Source organism: Bufo bufo, chromosome 1, assembly GCF_905171765.1.
Source record: "Bufo bufo chromosome 1, aBufBuf1.1, whole genome shotgun sequence".
Lineage (NCBI taxonomy): Eukaryota > Metazoa > Chordata > Amphibia > Anura > Bufonidae > Bufo > Bufo bufo.
Genome location: NC_053389.1, coordinates 32,012,000 through 32,031,167, shown reverse-complemented (window position 1 = coordinate 32,031,167; position 19,168 = coordinate 32,012,000). Strand labels below are relative to the sequence as shown.

The 19,168-nt window shown below is 45.3% G+C and overlaps 1 protein-coding gene across 1 annotated transcript; it reads left to right on the top strand.

Annotated features, from left to right (window-relative positions):
- The first annotated feature begins 7,346 nt into the window (after positions 1–7,346).
- LOC120992881 (IgGFc-binding protein-like) lies at positions 7,347–12,325 on the top strand. The gene is made up of 4 exons (XM_040421697.1): positions 7,347–7,424; positions 7,509–7,584; positions 9,895–9,930; positions 11,604–12,325. Exons 2-4 carry the CDS (start codon positions 7,545–7,547, stop codon positions 11,966–11,968), a joined length of 441 nt encoding a protein of 146 aa, XP_040277631.1. The 5' UTR covers positions 7,347–7,424; positions 7,509–7,544; the 3' UTR covers positions 11,969–12,325.
- Positions 12,326–19,168: the final 6,843 nt, after the last annotated feature.

Below are 19,168 nucleotides of genomic sequence, written 5' to 3'. Positions count from 1 at the left end.
ACAGGATAAAGTAAGTGTCTGCCATTACAGGCGCCAAAATTAGCCAACAGGCGTTCACCTGACAGCAAAGAACTTTGTATTCTGTGGCTGGAGGTACATTAGCCATTCAAAGGACATAAAAGGCCTTTTATGCCGCTGTATTTACCTAAGACAGGGACCATGAATTGTTATGGGTGGTGGCGGATATTTGTGGGCTGTCATGAGGAATTTGAATCAAACATGGTCTACTGGTCACGTGTTAAATTCCTCCGAAATCCATGCCTCATTCATTTTTAGAAATGTGAGGTAGTCAACACTGTCGTGAGGTAGGCGAGTGCGCTTATCGGTCACGATCCCCCCTGCTGCACTGAACGTCCTTTCGGACAGGACACTGGACGAGGGGCAAGCCAACAGTTCCATTGCAAATTGTGCAAGCTTTGGCCATAGGTCAAGCCTGCCCACCTAGTATTCCAGGGGTTCATTACTTTTCAGACCGTCCACATCAGCCATTAACCCGATGTAGTCGGACACCTGTCGGTCTAGTAGTTCCCTGATGCTGAATCCGGAGGACAGCTGTCGATTGGTCGGCTGAAAGAATGATCTCATATCAGAAGTGACCAACACATCTTCAAACTGCCCTCTTCTTGCAGGCCCTGTTGGATTGGTACCCGCAACTGTTTCTCTGTGAGTGGAAATTCCTCTGACAGCTCCGGCAAAAGCAGAATGCAGCATGTCTCGGAGCAAGGCCTGGAAGTGCTGCATTCTGACAGCCCTCTGTGATGGTGGTAACATTTCTGCCATTTTTTGTTTGTACCGGGGGTCAAAGTACGTTGCCACCCAGTAGTGGTCCTTGCACTTTATGCTTTTTATACGGGGGTCCCTCTTAAAACACTGGAGCATGAAGGCCCCCATTTGCACTAAATTAGAAGCGGTGGAGTTGCCTGGATCCTGCTCATCATCCAGGATAATGTTGTCTTCGTTCTCCTACCCCCATCCACGGACAACATCAGGGATCCCAGAAAGGTTTAAACCATTCTCTTCATGCTGCTCCTCATCCGCCCCGGCACCATCCTCCTCTGACTCCTCTTCAGACTCCTGCTGACTTGTCTCAGATGGAGTAGCCCCCTTGTGAATTCATCCAGCATTGCGACTTCCTCATCTTCCTGCTCCTGCTCCTCGACGGCTTGATCAATGACACGACGCAATGCACGCTCCAGAAAGAAGGTGTAAGGTACGATGTCACTGATGGCACCCTGGCTGTGACTGACCAGTTTGGTGATCTCATCAAATGGCCGCAGAAGCATGCATGCGTCGCGCATGAGCAGCCACTGGCGCGGTGAAAAAACAAGCTCCCTAGAACCTGTCCTGCCGCAAAGTTCGTACAGGTAGTCGTTAACTGCACATTTCTGCTGGAGCAGCCTATCAAGCATATACAAGTTTGAGTTCCACCGCGTCGGGCAGTCACAAATAAGACGTCTGACGGGCAGGTTGTGTCGCCGCTGAATGTCATTCAAGGCGAACCATGGCCGTGTAAGATCTTCTGAAATGACCCGAGATTTTCCTGGCCTGCCGCAAGACGTCCTGGACCCCAGGGTATTTGACAGTGAATTGCTGTACGACCAAGTTTAGGACGTGTGCCATGCACGGCACGTGTGTAATTTTCCCTGTTTCAGCACGCTCAGCAGATTGGCACCGTTGGCGCACACCACTTTACTAACTGTCAAATTGAGTGGGGTTAGCCACTGATCTGCCTGTGAACGCAAAGCTGAAAGGAGTGCAGCACAGCATGGCAACGTCTCACCTGGCATGTCGAATAGGTTTTGGGGATCTTGGGCGGCGCAGCGGAAGAGACGGTAGCAGCGGAAAAGGAGGAGTCAGCTGAGGAGGAGAGGGAGGATGGAGGAGGAGGGGGAGAAGAAGAGGTAGACCTGCATGCAATCCGTGGCGATAAAACCAAATCTACACGGGTGCCACGGGTTACATGCTTGACAGCCGTCAGAAGGTTCACCCTGTGGGCAGTAAAAGTTATATACCTTCCCTGCCCGTGTTTGCTAGACCACGTGTCTGTGGTCAGATGTATCTTGGCCAAACACTGTGTGCCAGAGATACAGTACATTCACTTGCTGCTGAATGTGGCCATATAGCTCTGGGATGCCCTTGTGGGAGAAATATTTCCTTCCTGGGACCTTCCACCAGTTTATATGGCAGTAGTTGGCGGGCTATCAGTTCCGACAAGCCAGCGGTCAACCATTGGGCAAGAGGGTTATCCGGCGTCATCATTTTTTTGCGCTCGAACATTTGGGCCACAGAAGCCTAACTTTTTACATAAAAACGTGAGGATGGCATGATGGAAGGTGGAGTGGAGGACAATGTTGAGGAGAGAGGAGAAGGAGAAGGAGAAGAGGCTGGATGGTGAGAGCCTGGAGTGTGGCTTTGTGGGTTCCGACGGTGTTGCTCTCACTGGGCTCGGTGATGGGAGGTCAGGTGCCTTCTTAAGGCGGTCGTCCCTAGGTGAGTGTTGGGCTTACCGCGACTTATGCGTTGACTGCAAAGGCTGCAGATGGCAACACTATTATCAGCAGCTGACAAGTTAAAAAAAAGCCCACACTGCGGAGCCATGTGCCGGCGTCCTGGGAGCGCCAGATGTGACCGTACATGGTTGATGGCTCGCTCCTGATACATTAGCAGTCTGGTTTGTCCCTCCTGTGCAATGTAAGTTCTGCCTGCTTCTCCTCCCTATCTGCTTGTCCATCTCTCCATCTGAACTCCCCTCCTCTTCCTCTCTTGTGGGCACCCACGTGACGTCTATAGACACGTCATCATCGACGTCACCTTCCCCACCACTAACATTAGAGATCTCGGAGTAGGCAGCAACAGTGGGGACCAACCTCCTTGGGCTGATCTGGGTACTGTCGCCAGACTGGTCTATCACACCAGTTATAATACATTTTTTCATGTAATGTTTGTCACTGCAGAACCGCTCACCAGTCACAATGCTACACAATACAAATCCACTATAATATGCTTTCTATATTAGAGAGTATATTATAAGTGTATTACACCCCTATATACTGCACACCTATTAATAGCCCCCCTATATCAGTCCTTAAAAGGACTTTTGTGGCCCTATTAGCTAGCATTTGGTGTCCCTAACAGCCTGTCCCTCCTCCACACAGCAACCTCTCCCTACACTGGCAAAATACAGAATGTAAAATGGCGGCCAGATCGTGTTTATTTATAAGGTAGGGGGGGTGTCCATGGGCTGAAATGTCTCAATTGGCTGTCCTGTACCACCTGATGGATGTGTCATGGGTCTAGGGGACTCAATGATGTTCTAAGTTTTGCTCCTTTACTATGAATTTGCGGTTCATGTTTATTTATTTTAATAACTTTTGAATTCATGCTATGTGATTTTATTAATTTTTGTCCTTGTTTAAGTGTTTTCTTTATATACTTACACTTATATATTTTTTGTTGATTCTCCAGCTTTTCCTGTTTCCATATGACATTTCCTATGATACTACGTTGGATGTTTTCCGGATGCTTTTAAAGATGGACATATATGCCTTATTTATTTTTTGTGCACTGTTCATGTATTATAATCATGTATTGTATTTTGAATTGAAACACTTGTTCACTCCATTTCATATACTCACTATATGAATTTATTTATGTGATACACTATTTTCTCATGCATATTTATGTGTTTTAACCACTGCTTCATCACCAATCACTATCCATTTGTCACTCATTTTTTCTATTCATTTGTTTCACACATGGATATATTTACACCAACTATATAACTATTGTGCTTGTAAGTCCATCTATTGCGACCCCCGCATCCATCCATCGCATCTACTATGGTGCATTAGTATCTGCATCCACAGACCCCCCCAGCCCATAACTGTGCCATCCACAGATGTCCCCCATATGGGCTGGATGGGGGGTCTGTGGATGGCACTGTTATGGGGTGGGGGGGTCTGTGGATGGCACATATATAACAGTGCCATCCACAGATCCCCCCCCCTTGTAACAGTGCCATCCACAGATCCCCCCCCCTTGTAACAGTGCCATCCACAGATCCCCCCCCCCCTGTAACAGTGCCATCCACAGATCCCCCCCCTGTAACAGTGCCATCCACAGATCCCCCCCCCCCTGTAACAGTGCCATCCACAGATCCCCCCCCAATAACAGTGTCCGTCATCCACAGATCCCCCCCCCTGTAACAAACAGTGCCATCCACAGATCCCCCCCCCTGTAACAGTGCCATCCACAGATTCCCCCCCCCCTGTAACAGTGCCATCCACAGATCCCCCCCCCCTGTAACAGTGCCATCCACAGATCCTCCCCCTGTAACAGTGCCATCCACAGATCCCCCCCCCCTGTAACAGTGCCATTCACAGATCCCCCCCTGTAACAGTGCCATCCACAGATCTCCCCCCCTGTACTGTAATAGTGCCATCCACAGATTCCCCCCCCTGTAACAGTGCCATCCACCGAGCCCCCCCCCCCCCCGTAACAGTGTCCATCATTCACAGGTCCCCCCCCATAACAGTGTCCGTCATTCACAGATCCCGCCCATAACAGTGTTCGTCATCCACAGATCCCCCCCAATAACAGTGTCCGTCATCCACAGATGACGAGTAATAGTGCCATCCACAGACCACCATTAGTTCCAAACCCACCAAACACACAGCACACCTTTTGGTTACAAATATTTTTTTTTCTTATTTTCCTCCCCAAAAACCTAGGTGCGTCTTATAGGGCGAAAAATACGGTAGTTAAATGAACATTAGTTTGATGCAACAAGCATGTGTACACAATGTACCTAACATGACTGCAGCTCTAGTACAACGCAAACGAGCAACTGTGGTACGTAAACCACATTGACCTTCTGCATTAACTCCATAACGCATGTCTCACCAGCCAAGAAAACACTTGTTGCTTCTGTATGTTGTTACTGTTACATCGGACTTGTGCCTTTTTCATAAATAAAAAAAATTTGTTATTTTTCCCTGCTATTTCCTACCACGGGGCGAAAAATAAATCACTTGAAGATTCTTCGGTCTGACCCTGGTGCAGTGATCCCTCTGGATTTTGCCGGATAAACTCTGCAAAGATCTCTAACACAAGAGGAGAAAGAGGACAGCTTTGTCTGACCCTAGAGAGGACAGAGAAGGGGTCAGTCTTCCAGCCGTTCACCAGCACCATGCTGAATATGTACATCAGGTTAACATAGGAGCAGAACATTTTCGCAGGACCTTGCCCATAAAGATGTGTGAAACATGATCAAATGCCTTTTCATGGATGAGGATAACCAGGGCAAAGGACATTTCATGGGCTTTGAGGTATTGCACAGTATCTCAAATAAGGGTAAGGCTATCTGTGATCCTGTGGCTAGGAATGCTGCAGGTCTGACCCGGGTGTATGATGCGTCCAATAACTGCCTTCAGCCAGTTGGTTAGTACCTTAGCGCAGTATTCCACCCCCATCTCCTTGTACAGCTCCAACAGGTCCAGGTCAATAATGTCCCATAGCACTACGTACAGCTCTGCTGGGAGACCATCACTGCCTGGGCTACTTCTGGGCCTGAAGGATTTAGTGGCAGAGTGCTGCTCCTCCACCATCAAGGGAGCCTCCATCGCCATTGCACCTGCAGCATCAAGAGTGTTAGTGATAACTGACAGAACTGCTGCATCAGGCTGTAACATAAAATGAGTGGAACAGTTTTCCCATGCCACTTTATGGTGACGCTCCATGTGTCGACGCAAGGCCATCGTGCCAACATTAGCACCTTGGCCGTGCTTCATCTTCTGCCCACACATCCTGCATACCTCCACGCTAACATCCCTCAGTGACTGTGAAAAATTCTCACATTGCCGAGGATTGAATTTTTCCTCTACCACTGCGCGATGCCTACATGTCGCTTTTATGAACCTATGAGCTGCCAGAGTGTTCCTCATAGGTAGTCTCCCAAGTAGCAGACTGTGTACTTCTATGTTTAGCTGCCGAACCCTCACCCCCCCCCCCCCTCACCGTTGATGAGGATGCCCCTCTTCACCCGGCTACCACGTGCGATTGGCTATATCATCAGTGATGCACATGGAGATGCATTTTCCCTGCACTCTCCCTGTTAACACTTTGCACTTCGCAACACTGTCCCTAGCACATTAGCATCTTGCCACGTCTCTCCCTATGCTCAGCTCACAGGAGAATGGCGGCGACTACTTGGGATAAGGGTTTTATAGGGCTGTGACATCACAGGTGGTTGGCTAACTGCGGATTGGCTGGCTGCACGGCATTATGGGTGATCTCACATTCTCTGGCTTGCCTCCCTGACACTTACTTTCACTTTCTAACACGTGCAGCCGCCATATTAGAAAAAATTATTCCTTACCACGAAGTGAGATGAAATTTGGGTTCAATTTAAGTTTTCCTAAAATTCAGACCGAATTCCGCTTCGGATGCTTCGCTTCGCTCAACACTAATCTCCATGATTGGCTGTGAAGTCAAGTTTTCTTTTGCTTTTCTGCATCAGATTAGGCAAACTCTTCAGGACACAACCTTTTCTACCTGCTTGCCTGACCTCGGGAGCGGAGACTGTTACAGTTTATTTGGAATTAGATCCTCAAAAATTGTAGTACAGATATGGACCTGAGATGGATCTTGAATTCCACATTCCAAATATTGCAGAAGATTATGGGAATTCAGTCACTATGAAACCTCCATAGTAATCTTATTGTAGCTGAAACACACCAGGGATAGGTGTAGATGGGCTAACCTCTTTAGGGTAGTCCTGACCTTCTCCATGATATCTGAAGACTGAATGGACTTGGAACCAAACACCACAAACTAATCATGAAGATTTAATTTATTCTTTACATGACACTCTGCTGGCTTGTATTTCAAAGCAGGACCCAGGACGGTAAGGTCCTGGACCCCAATTCTAAATTAATCACAAGACACCTTGCAGCTGTGATCACTATGGATCAGCAGTAATCTTAGGGAAGCAGTTATTTCATTTCCCTGCAGCACCACCATAGGGGAAATGAAGCATTAAACTGCTGTCATTGAAATAAAGGGCTGTTGATGATCCTCGAACAGGCATTCTTTGTAGCTACTCCTTGCTCTGGCTAATAGATGAGGGTCCTCAGAATAACACCCCAGACCCCCGATTTAGAAAACAAAGGATATTTGAAAAGGTTTTTTATAAACCGGACATCCTTGTAACCTTATGAGGAACCATCATTCTCAGGTGAAATGTCACGCCCTGACATTTATTAAGAACAGTGATTACTACATAGATAGTAAAACTCATAATGGAAACATTTCACAATATTAGGATATGAACTATGAAATTAAATAAGCAAATATATTTGTACACACCCAATCTGGTCCTTATAAATATGGCTCCAGGAACAGAACTCTTCCCAGAGCCCGAACAGGTAACGTAGAAGACTTGTCTCCTTTACTTACTTTACTATTGATCTGCATTATTTTAATGTCTTGTCTTTGTCTTCTGTTACCAGTGACTTGTGGTATCTTCAGCTTTTATCAGAAGAGACATGGGCTTCTTCAAATTATCTGCTGTCTTCTTGCTTGCACGTATGTATTTCAAGTGGTTTAAATGTAAACTCTCCTGTATGTAATTTTGGATTCAATCGATAGATGTCTGTAGAAGAGATAATGGGTATGGTCTGCTTGTACATGTTGCACTTATTTATTCTTTATTTTTACAAATTTGGCAGTATGTAGTGGAGATGGAGGGAGTCCATCCGAGTCACTTGCGCAAATGGCCAGCTGCATGCCCACTTGCTTGGGTAGTAACAGCCGAATTGTCACCATTCGGCAGAGGGATGATTTCTGGCTCTATGCCTAGTTGGACCCTTGCTACTGGTCCAAAATGGGGGCATTTTTTTACACCCACTGAGAGGGAGGACAAACTGAACTACTATAGAGACATCCTATGTAGTCAGTTGGCCGCTTACTATCTGTGCCATCGTCCATCCTCTCACCTGTCCACCCAAAATGTGGAGAAACTGACCTTTGTCAAGATGAATCAGGCGTGGATCAGCCAGGATTTCCACCCACTAATTCCTGATGCATCAGACTAGATCATCCATGGTGCCACACCAACACTTTGACAAAAGAGAACGGTTTCTTCTGGCTACCTGCCTCAGCTACTATTCTGATGCTGCCACTCGCCTGAAGCCACACATCTGATGCCAAGTGCTCCTTCTTTCACCCACCATCTTCAGTGGGTACCGGTATTGCCACCCACCTCCACACTACATCACCTTGCCACTCTGTGGTCTTTTATTGCTGCTCCTACCTCCACTCTATGTCTCCTTGCCACTCTGAGGCCTCCTGATGCTGCTGCTGCCACCTCCACACTCTGTCATTGGGCCACTATGCTGTCTCCTCATGCTGTAGCCACCTCTAGACTGTCATTGGGCCACTCTGTGGCCTCCTTCTGATGATGCTGCCGCTACTTCTACGCTCTATCATTGTGCCACTCTGTGGCATCCTGATGCTGCTGCCACCTCACCACTATGTCATAGGGCCACTCTGTGGACTTCTCATGCTGTTTCCACCTTCCCCACTTCATAAATGGGCCAATATTTTGCCTTTTGGCCTGTCTGACATCATCATTTATTTGACCCTTCTTCTGATCTGTCAGAAGGAAGGAAAAATGAGATGCTCAAAGTATATTGTCTGTGTAGCAGCTGTAAGGCCTGTATGGTCCCATCAGAATTGGCTTATGATTTGGTAGTCAAAAGCAGGAGTGGGTACAAAACACAGAAGACATGCAAATATTCAATTCACGTGTCATCTCTGTTTTGGATCCACTACTGTTTTTTTTTTTTTGGCATTAGCAAACCAGTGAATCAAATTTTTTAAAGATTCACTCATCTCTAGTGATGACCCCACCTTCCAGTGATAATGCGATGACTCTTCTGACCTTGCCCTCTAATAATAATGAAATGACTGTGCTGAAACTACCCTCTAATGAAAATGAGATTACTCTGTTCACTCAGTCCTAGTCTATACAACAAAGCTGAATCCTCAGCTATTGTATGACTTCTACTGACCAGTGCAAAAAAATATTTCAGGACATTTTAAATACATGGCTACATTAAAAAATCCCAAAAATCTGATTTAAATTTTTGGATGTTGCATTGCGTTTAATGGATATTTTGGACCTTAAATGGGTTTTCTGGGCATTTAATACTTATGACCTACCTTTCACACTATAATCAGATCTATGAGACTTGTAAACATGTGAATAAGCTCCACCCCCATTGATCGGCTGTGCCATAAATGTTTGATTTGGGGTTGACTACTTTCCTATAAGTATGTTTATGAGCAGAACCTGTCACACTGAACATCCAGTCCAATCTGCCCTCAACATGTTACAGAACAGGAGGAGCTGAGCAGATTGATATATGTGTACATTATTTGAAATCTCTGCTCTTTCTCTGCTTAGGAGTCCAGTGGCCGGTCCTACCCAGTGATTAACAGCTAGTTTTCTATGACTTTCAGAAGAAAGGCTGTCAGTCACTCAATTTGACAACTGGACTCCTGACCACAGAAAGAGCTGGAATCTCATGCAGTAATTTAACAAGTTACTGTTTCTTTCCACACAATTAGACATGATCTGCTCAGCTCCTCCTGCTCTATAACCTGCTGTCTGCAGACTGTACTGCATTCCCATGGTGAATGGTTCCCTTTGCGGTGTCTCAGTCACCCAGAACCAGAGCCCAGAACCCTTACACCGGTAGTAGGGACGAGTTGTCCATATGGTTCCACCTCATGTAGCAAATAGAACAATCTGAATAGAAACATTGTACACTGTTTTACAAAAGACAAATTGTTACATTACCACTAATCATTTGGATTATTTCCTTCCCATAGTCTTGCAGTGGAAGGTCCACGGTGATGACATACAACGTAAGTAGAACAAAATATATTTTTAAAAATGTGTCTTCAAAAGGAAAAAGGAGTGAAATAATAACAATAATGTGATTACCGATTGAAATAAAATGGTGTCAAGCACCTATTTATTGTGCCCATCAGTCATAGCTTCTGGGCAGACTGTCTTCTCTTGTCATATGGCATCACCACCTCCTCAGGCAGGTGACCCCTGATATATTTATACATAGTAAATAGATCTCCCCTCAGTCGTCTTTTTTCTAAAGTGAATAACCCTAATTTTGATAATCTTTCTGGGTACTGTAGTTGCCCCAGTCCAGTTATTACTTTAGTTGCCCTCCTCTGGACCCTCTCCAGCTCTGCTATGTCTGCCTTGTTCACAGGAGCCCAGAACTGTACACAGTACTCCATGTGTGGTCTGACTAGTGATTTGTAAAGTGATAGGACTATGTTCTCATCACGGACATCTATGCCCCTTCTGATGCAACCCATTATCTTATTGGCCATGGCCGCAGCTGCCTGACACTGGTTTTTGCAGCTTAGTTTGCTGTTTATTAAAATTCCTAGATCCTTTTCCATGTCAGTGTTACCCAGTGTTTTACCATTTAGTATGTACGAGTGACTTGCATTTTTCCTTCCCATGTGCCTAACTTTACATTTCTCAGTGTTAAACCTCATCTGCCATTTATCTGCCCAAGCCTCCAATCTATCCAGATCCCTCTGTAGTAGTATACTGTCCTCTTCAGTGTTAATTACTTTACACAGTTTAGTGTCATCTGCGAAAATTGATACTTTACTATGCAAGCCTTCTACAAGATCATTAATAAATATATTGAAGAGAATAGGGCCCAATACTGACCCCTGAGGTACTCCACTAGTGACAGTGACCCAATCTGAGTATGTACCGGTAATAACCACCCTCTGTTTTCTATCATTGAGCCAGTTACTTACCCACATACAGACGTTTTCTCCCAGTCCGAGCATTCTCATTTTATATACTAACCTTTTATGTGGTACAGTGTCAAATGCTTTGGAGAAGTCCAGATACACGACATCCATTGATTCGCCGCTGTCAAGTCTAGAACTTACCTTCTCATAGAAACTGATTACATTAGTTTGACATGACCGATCCCTCACGAAGCCATGCTGATATGGCGTTGTTTGCTTATTTCCGTTGGGATACTCTAAGATGGCATCTCTCAGAAAACCTTCAAACTGTTTACCCACAACAGATGTTAAACTTACCGGCCTATAGTTTCCAGGCTCTGTTTTTGGACCCTTTTTGAATATTGGCACCACATTTGCCATGCGCCAATCCTGTGGGACATTCCCTGTCAGTACAGAGTCTGCAAAAATCAGAAATAAGGGTCTGGCTATGACATTACTTAATTCCCTTAGGATACGGGGGTGTATGCCATCCAATCCTGGCGATTTGTCTAATTTAATCTTTTTAAGTCGCTGACATACTTCTTCCTGGGTCAGACAGGACACTTTTAATGGGGAATTTATTTTTGCATTTTTTTGTAATAGTAAAATCATTGTTTTTATAATTAGTTATAATTGGTTAATCTAAGCATTCTAATTTTTATTAGTATTATCCTCCATTTTTCTTTTCATCTGTTTTTTTTTTTCCAATGACCTCATAATATGAAGCAACCAGCTAACTCCAGGTTTATTTCCCTCTTGTGCAGCTTTGAATTGTCCTCCAAACAGCAAATATGGCGTCATCGGATTGTGTGACACAAACTGCTCCAACATAGTCAATCCTCCTAAAGGAGGTTGTCCTGAGATTGGAATACTAACCTGTAAATGTGACGAAGGACTCCTGCCTCAGACCGAGACTTATGATGAAAATGTACAGTGCGTCAAACCAGAAGACTGCAAAGTCCCCTGTGGTCCCAACCAGCACTATGAGTTCTGCGCATCCGCCTGCCCACCAACATGTGAAGAACCAAATGGCCCTGAAAACTGTATCACAATGTGTTCTCCAAAATGTGTCTGTGATGAGGGATATGTTCTTTCTGGAGAAACGTGTGTAAAGCCAACAGAATGTTAAAACCACAGAGCTCAGTCTGACCATTCTGCAGCCAGTATTATGAGAAGCAACGGAATTATATGTGTAAATGTGAAAAGCAGATAAAGCGGAGCTGAACGTGTTATGCTGTTTATTTCATCCAATGTAACAATGGAGCAAATTTACCTGTAAATCTATAGAAAAAACCACATCACAATATCAAAAGGCAGTTAGCATGTTGAGCTCTGCTAGATTTCTAAATGTTCATCGTTCAGTTTATTGCTGCTTGGCTTCTGTAAGCTCCATATTAATGGATTTATCAGGTCACAATATCAATTAAATGCGGCTATGGCTTATCTGTCCTGATACAATGTTACAATAAAGTTGACCTTTAATGAATGAAGCCGGATGTTATTTATAGTCAACACTGAAAGAATTTCTAGATGTAGAGCAATAAAGTAGAATTATTGTTTAACCCCCTTCCGACACTTTCCATACATGGATTACGGATGCCCAGTCTTTTAAGATAGACTTTTTAAGATGGAGCAAGCTCAGGAGCTGAGCGGGTGCCAAATCTACTAGGTATCTGTTCCTTTACACAGCAGAGAGTGGCAGAGTTAGGGCGGGTTCACATCTGCGTTCTGGATTCCGTTATCGCTTTCCGTTATAACATGGTTATAATGGAGTTCAAGAGACGGACGTCTGAAGCCTTTCCGTTTTGATCCGTCCCCATAGAAGTCTATGGGAAACATAACGGATCCGTCTGGTTCTCGTTATGCAAGACGGAAAACAATGTACTGTCGACAGGACCTTTTTCTCCGTTCTGCATAACTGAAACTAGGACGATCCGTTCTGCTGCCCATAGACTTCTATTAGGACAGAAAGCAAAATGGAAGGCCTTATAAAGGCTTCTGTTTTGACTTCCGTCCTAATACAAGTCTATGGGCAGCAGAACAGATCCGTCCTGGTTTTTGACATCCGTCTCATGGATTCCGTTACTTTCCGTTATAACGGAATCCGGAACACAGATGTGAACCCGATCTTAGTGATCGGAGACAACTCTGATCACAGACTTTTAAAACTTTAGATAAACAGTGACCATGGCATCTGAGCAGTTGTTTACAGGGAACACAGAGCTCCCAGTGAGCAAGTGCCCCCCTCCCACAGCCAAACACATGCAAAACAAAATGGTGCCAACTTGTCCTACAAATACAAAAGGGCTCTGTGAACAAAAAGATTGCTTTTGTTTCAAAAATGCTTTTATTGTGTAAAACTGAAAAAAAAAATAGACATATTAGATATCACTGCGTCCATAATTACCTGACCTGATCCATCCCATCAGGTGAACACTTTAAAAAAAGTTAATAAAAAAGGTGCTAGAACAGCCATTTTTTTTTGTTACCTCACCTCACAAAAAGCACATTATCGATCTATCAAAAAGTTGTATGTACCCTAAAAATGGTACCAATGAAAACTGCACCTCATCACGCAAAAAATGAGCCCTTCCAGCCTACACCCCCCCAACCCCCCCCCCAAAAAAAAAGACCATTACTACAAAAATAAAAAATAAAATTGGGTCTCAGGAAATGGCAACATCAAAAACATTTTTTTTTTATATAAATAATTATATACAGTAAAGACCAAAAGTTTGGACACACCTTCTCATTCAAAGTTTTCTTTATTTTCATGACTATGAAAATTGTAGATTCACAATGAAGGCATCAAAACTATGAATTAACACATGTGGAATTATATACATAACAAACAAGTGTGAAACAACTGAAAATATGTCATATTCTAGGTTCTTCAAAGTAGCCACCTTTTGCTTTGATTACTGCTTTGCACACTCTTGGCATTCTCTTGATGAGCTTCAAGAGGTAGTCCCCTGAAATGGTTTTCACTTCACAGGTGTGCCCTGTCAGGTTTAATAAGTGGGATTTCTTGCCTTATAAATGGGGTTGGGACCATCAGTTGCGTTGAGGAGAAGTCAGGTGGATACACAGCTGATAGTCCTAATGAATAGACTGTTAGAATTTGTATTATGGCAAGAAAAAAGCAGCTAAGTAAAGAAAAATGAGTGGCCATCATTACTTTAAGAAATGAAGGTCAGTCAGCCAAAAAATTGGGAAAACTTTGAAAGTAAGGGCTATTTGACTATGAAGGAGAATGATGCGGTGCTGCGCCAGATGACCTGGCCACCATAATCACCGGACCTGAACCCAATCGAGATGGTTTGGGGTGAGCTGGACCGCAGAGTGAAGGCAAAAGGGCCAACAAGTGCTAAGCACCTCTGGGAACTCCTTCAAGACTGTTGGAAGACCGTGTCAGGGGACTACCTCTTGAAGCTCATCAAGAGTGTGCAAAGCAGTAATCAAAGCAAAAGGTGGCTACTTTGAAGAACCTAGAATATGACATATTTTCAGTTGTTTCACACTTGTTTGTTATGTATATAATTCCACATGTGTTAATTCATAGTTTTGATGCCTTCATAGTCATGAATATAAAGAAAACTCTTTGAATGAGAAGGTGTGTCCGAACTTTTGGTCTGTACTGTATATCTAGGTCAGGCCTAGTGAGGGAGAATAGAGTGGGACCAGAGTTCAGTGTGGAGATCAGTAAGTAGACTGATACTTAGAGAGTGTAAATGTGGAGATCCAGAACTTCAGCTCTGAGGAAAAGTTTTTGTCAAGAAAGGGACAAGAGAAAAATGACTTATATACATCCAAAGGATAAACCAGGCATAAAGGACCTTTGGGATATTCAGGTGAAGGATACCATAGCCTCCGGCATCCTCACCAAAATTGCACTGATATTAAACCCAACCCACTGCTCCAAAACTATGAAACCTGAAAAGCCTAGAAACAGTGGATTTGCAGAATTGACTCTGTGCCATCAAAAGACTGCATATTTGTACTGCTCCAACCTAAGACACCTAAAGTAAAAGTTGTGAGTTGCATCTTACCACTGTCTACCTCCTTATTACCACTTATGGTTGTACCACCATTAACGGTACTGGCGTCACAACAAAAACCATCAAGGGACTCAGCCGCAACAAGCACCCCTAACATCAAGGGCACCTCAACCACCATCTTGGCTGATGCTTCCCTACACAGAGCGTGCCCCGGAGGATTTCGTGCTGTCCAGCCCAGGGAGGCTCTCTGCTAATCGTGAGTAAACTGATGAACTGTGTGTTATATTATCTGGCCCCTCATCGGTCCACCGTGCACCTCACCTGCGACTGGCTGGCTGTATGGACACCTTTCAAAACTAAAATTTTAAACTCTCAAAAAAGGCATTTTTTTGGACAACTTTAATCACAAAAAGGTGTAATAGCAAGCGATCATAAAGTCAGATGTACCACAAAATAAAGGTTTAATAAGAATTGCAAATAATGTTCATATATTTTTTTTTCAAACAGTACTGAAGACATTGAAGGCCAAATTGGCCAAAATGCAGAAGGAGCAGTGCTACGATATGCGGGCCATTTAGGAGCGGATGAAGGCCATGGAGGAGAGGCAACGCACCAGGGGGTGCAGGAGATGATCCTGCTATTGAAAAGTTGCCATACATTTATTTATTTTTTCTATTTTTTTTTTATATAAATCGTTTATACAGTTATAATGTGTATTTAGTTTTTTTGTAATATTGCTCGGTTTTAGTGTAATAGCTCGGCCTAAACCAGCCAGAATGGGTCCGCATCCTTTCCACAATTTAGCGGAACATTTACAGACCCATTGTTTTCAATTCCAATCTGAAAAATTAGGCATTCACAGGATAAAGTAAGTGTCTGCCATTACAGGCCCCAAAAATTTGCCAACAGGCGTTCACCTGACAGCAAAGAACTTTGTATTCTGTGACTGGAGGTACATTAGCCATTCAAAGGACATAAAAGACAGGGACCATGAATTATTATGGGTGGTGGTGGATATTTGTGGGCTGTCATGAGGAATTTGAATCAAACATGGTCTACTGGTCACATGTGTTGAATTCCTCCGAGATCCAAATTGTGCAAGCTCTGGCCATAGGTCAAGCCTGCCCACCCAGTAGTCCAGGGGTTCATTACTTTTCAGAGCGTCCACATCGGCCATTAACCTGATGTAGTCGGACACCTGTCGGTCTAGAAGTTCCCTGATGCTGGATCCGGAGGACAGCTGTCGATGGGTCGGCTGAAAGAATGATCTCATATCAGAAGTGACCAACACATCTTCAAACTGCCCTCTTCTTGCAGGCCCTGTTGGATTGGTACCAGCAACTGTTTCTCTGTGAGTGGAAATTCCTCTGACAGCGCACGCAAAAGCAGAATGCAGCATTTCTCATAGCAAGGCCTGGAAGTGCTGCATTCTGACAGCCCTCTGTGATGGTGGTAACATTTCTGCCATTTTTTTTTTGTACCGGGGGTCTAAGTACGTTGCCACCCAGTAGTGGTCCTTGCACTTTATGCTTTTTATACAGGGGTCCCTCTTAAAACACTGGAGCATGAAGGCCCCCATTTGCACTAAACTGGAAGCAGTGTAGTGGCCTGGCTCCTGCTCATCATCCAGGAAAATGTCGTCCTCGTTCTTCTACCACCAGCTACGGACAACACCAGGGATCCCAGAAAGGTTTAAACCATTCTCTTCATGCTGCTCCTCATCCGCCCCGGCACCATCCTCCTTTGACTCCTCTTCAGACTTCTGCTGACTTATCTCAGATGGAGTAGCCCCCCTGGGAATTCATCCAGCATTGCGACTTCCTCATCTTCCTGCTCCTCGACGGCTTGATCAATGACACGATGCAATGCACGCTCCAGAAAGAAGGCGTAAGGTACGATGTCACTGATGGCGCCCTGGCTGCGACTGACCAGTTTGGTGATCTCATCAAATGGCCGCAGAAGCATGCATGCGTCGTGCATGAGCAGCCACTGGCACGGTGAAAAAAAAACAAGCTCCCTAGAACCTGTCCTGCCGCAGAGTTCGTACAGGTAGTCGTTAACTGCACACTTCTGCTGGAGCAGCCTATCAAGCATATAAAAGTTTGAGTTCCACCGCGTCGGGCAGTCACAAATAAGACGTCTGACGGGCAGGTTGTGTCGCCGCTGAATGTCAGCAAGGCGAACCATGGCCGTGTAAGATCTTCTGAAATGGCCCGAGATTTTCCTGGCCTTCCGCAAGACGTCCTGAACCCCAGGGTATTTGACAGCGAATTGCTGCACGACCAAGTTTAGGACGTGTGCCATGTATGGCACGTGTGTAATTTTCCCTCTTTCAGCGCGCTCAGCAGATTGGCACCGTTGGCGCACACCACTTTACTAACTGTCAAATTGAGTGGGGTTAGCCACTGATCTGCCTGTGAATGCAAAGCTGAAAGGAGTGCAGCACAGCATGGCAACGTCTCACCTGGCATGTCGAATAGGTTTTGGGGATCTTGGGTGGCGCAGCGGAAGAGACGGTAGCAGCGGAAAAGGAGGAGTCAGCTGAGGAGGAGACAGAGGATGGAGGAGGAGAAGAACAGGTAGACCTGCATGCAATCCGTGGCGATAAAACCAAATCTACACGGATGCCACGGGTCACATGCTTGACGGCCGTCAGAAGGTTCACCCAGTGGGCAGTAAAAGTTATATACCTTCCCTGCCCATGTTTGCTAGACCACGTGTCTGTGGTCAGATGTATCTTGGCACCGACACTGTGTGCCAGAGATACAGTACATTCACTTGCCGCTGAATGTGGCCATATAGCTCTGGGATGCCCTTGTGGGAGAAATATTTCCTTCCTGGGACCTTCCACCAGTTTATATGGCAGTAGTTGGCGGGCTATCAGTTCCGACAAGCCAGCGGTCAACCGTTGGGCAAGAGGGTTATCCGGCGTCATCATTTTTTTGCGCTCGAACATTTGGGCCACGGAAGCCTGCCTTTTTCCATAAAAACGTGAGGATGGCATGATGGAAGGTGGAGTGGAGGACAATTGTGAGGAGAGAGGAGAAGGAGAAGGAGAAGAGTCTGGATGGTGAGAGCCTGGAGTGTGGCTTTGTGGGTTCTGACGGCGTTGCTCCCACTGGGCTCGGTGATGGGAGGCCAGGTGCCTTCTTAAGGCGGTTGTCCCTAGGTGAGTGTTGGGCTTACCGCGACTTATGCGTTGACTGCAAAGGCTGCAGATGGCAACACTATTGTCAGCAGCGGACACGTTAAAAAAAAGCCCACACTGCGGAGCCATGTGCCGGCGTCCTGGGAGCGCCAGATGTGACCGTACATGGTTGATGGCTCGCTCCTGATACATTAGCAGTCTGGTTTGTCCCTCCTGTGCAATTTAAGTTCTGCCTGCTTCTCCTCCCTATCTGCTTGTCCATCTCTCCCTCTGAACTCCCGTCCTCTTCCTCTCTTGTGGGCACCCACGTGACGTCCATAGACACGTCATCATCGACGTCACCTTCCCTACCACTAACATTAGAGATCTCGGAGTAGGCAGCAACAGCGGGGACCAACCTCCTTGGGCTGATCTGGGTACTGTCGCCAGACTGGTCTATCACACCAGTTATAATACATTTTTTCATGTAACGTTTGTCACTGCAGAACCGCTCACCAGTCACAACTGCTGCACTATACAAATCCACTATAATATGCTTTCTATATTAGAGAGTATATTATAAGTGTATTACACCCCTATATACTGCACACCTATTAATAGCACACCTATATCAGTCCTTAAAATGACTTTTGTGGCCCTATTAGCTAGCGTTTGGTGTCCCTAAAAGCCTGTCCCTGCTCCACACAGCAACCTCTCCCTACACTGGCAAAAGACAGAATGTAAAATGGCGGCCAGATCAGGTCTATTTATAAGGTAGGGGGTGTGTCCATGTGCTGAAATGTCTCAATTGGCTGTCCTGTACCACCTGATGGATGTGTCATGGGTCAAAGTTCTTCACAATGTAAAAGAATATGGCGGGCGCGAATATCGCCATATGTTCGCACGTTCGGCGAACCGCGAACGAGCAAAGTTCGCCGCGAACCGACCGCTGGGCAAACCGCAAGGCCATCTCTAATGGTAAGCCTGAAACTCATTCTTAGGAATTTTAAGCGACATCACGGGTGCGATCCGCGTCTCTTGAAAGTACGCGGCATTGATCATGTTGATTTGGGTTTACGGGGAGGAAATGTAATGAAGGCCCTATCACAACGTGAGACTCGTTGGATATGGACCCTGGATACTATACAACCTAGGGGACGCCATGATGTTCTAAGTTTTGCTCCTTTACTATGAATTTGCGGTT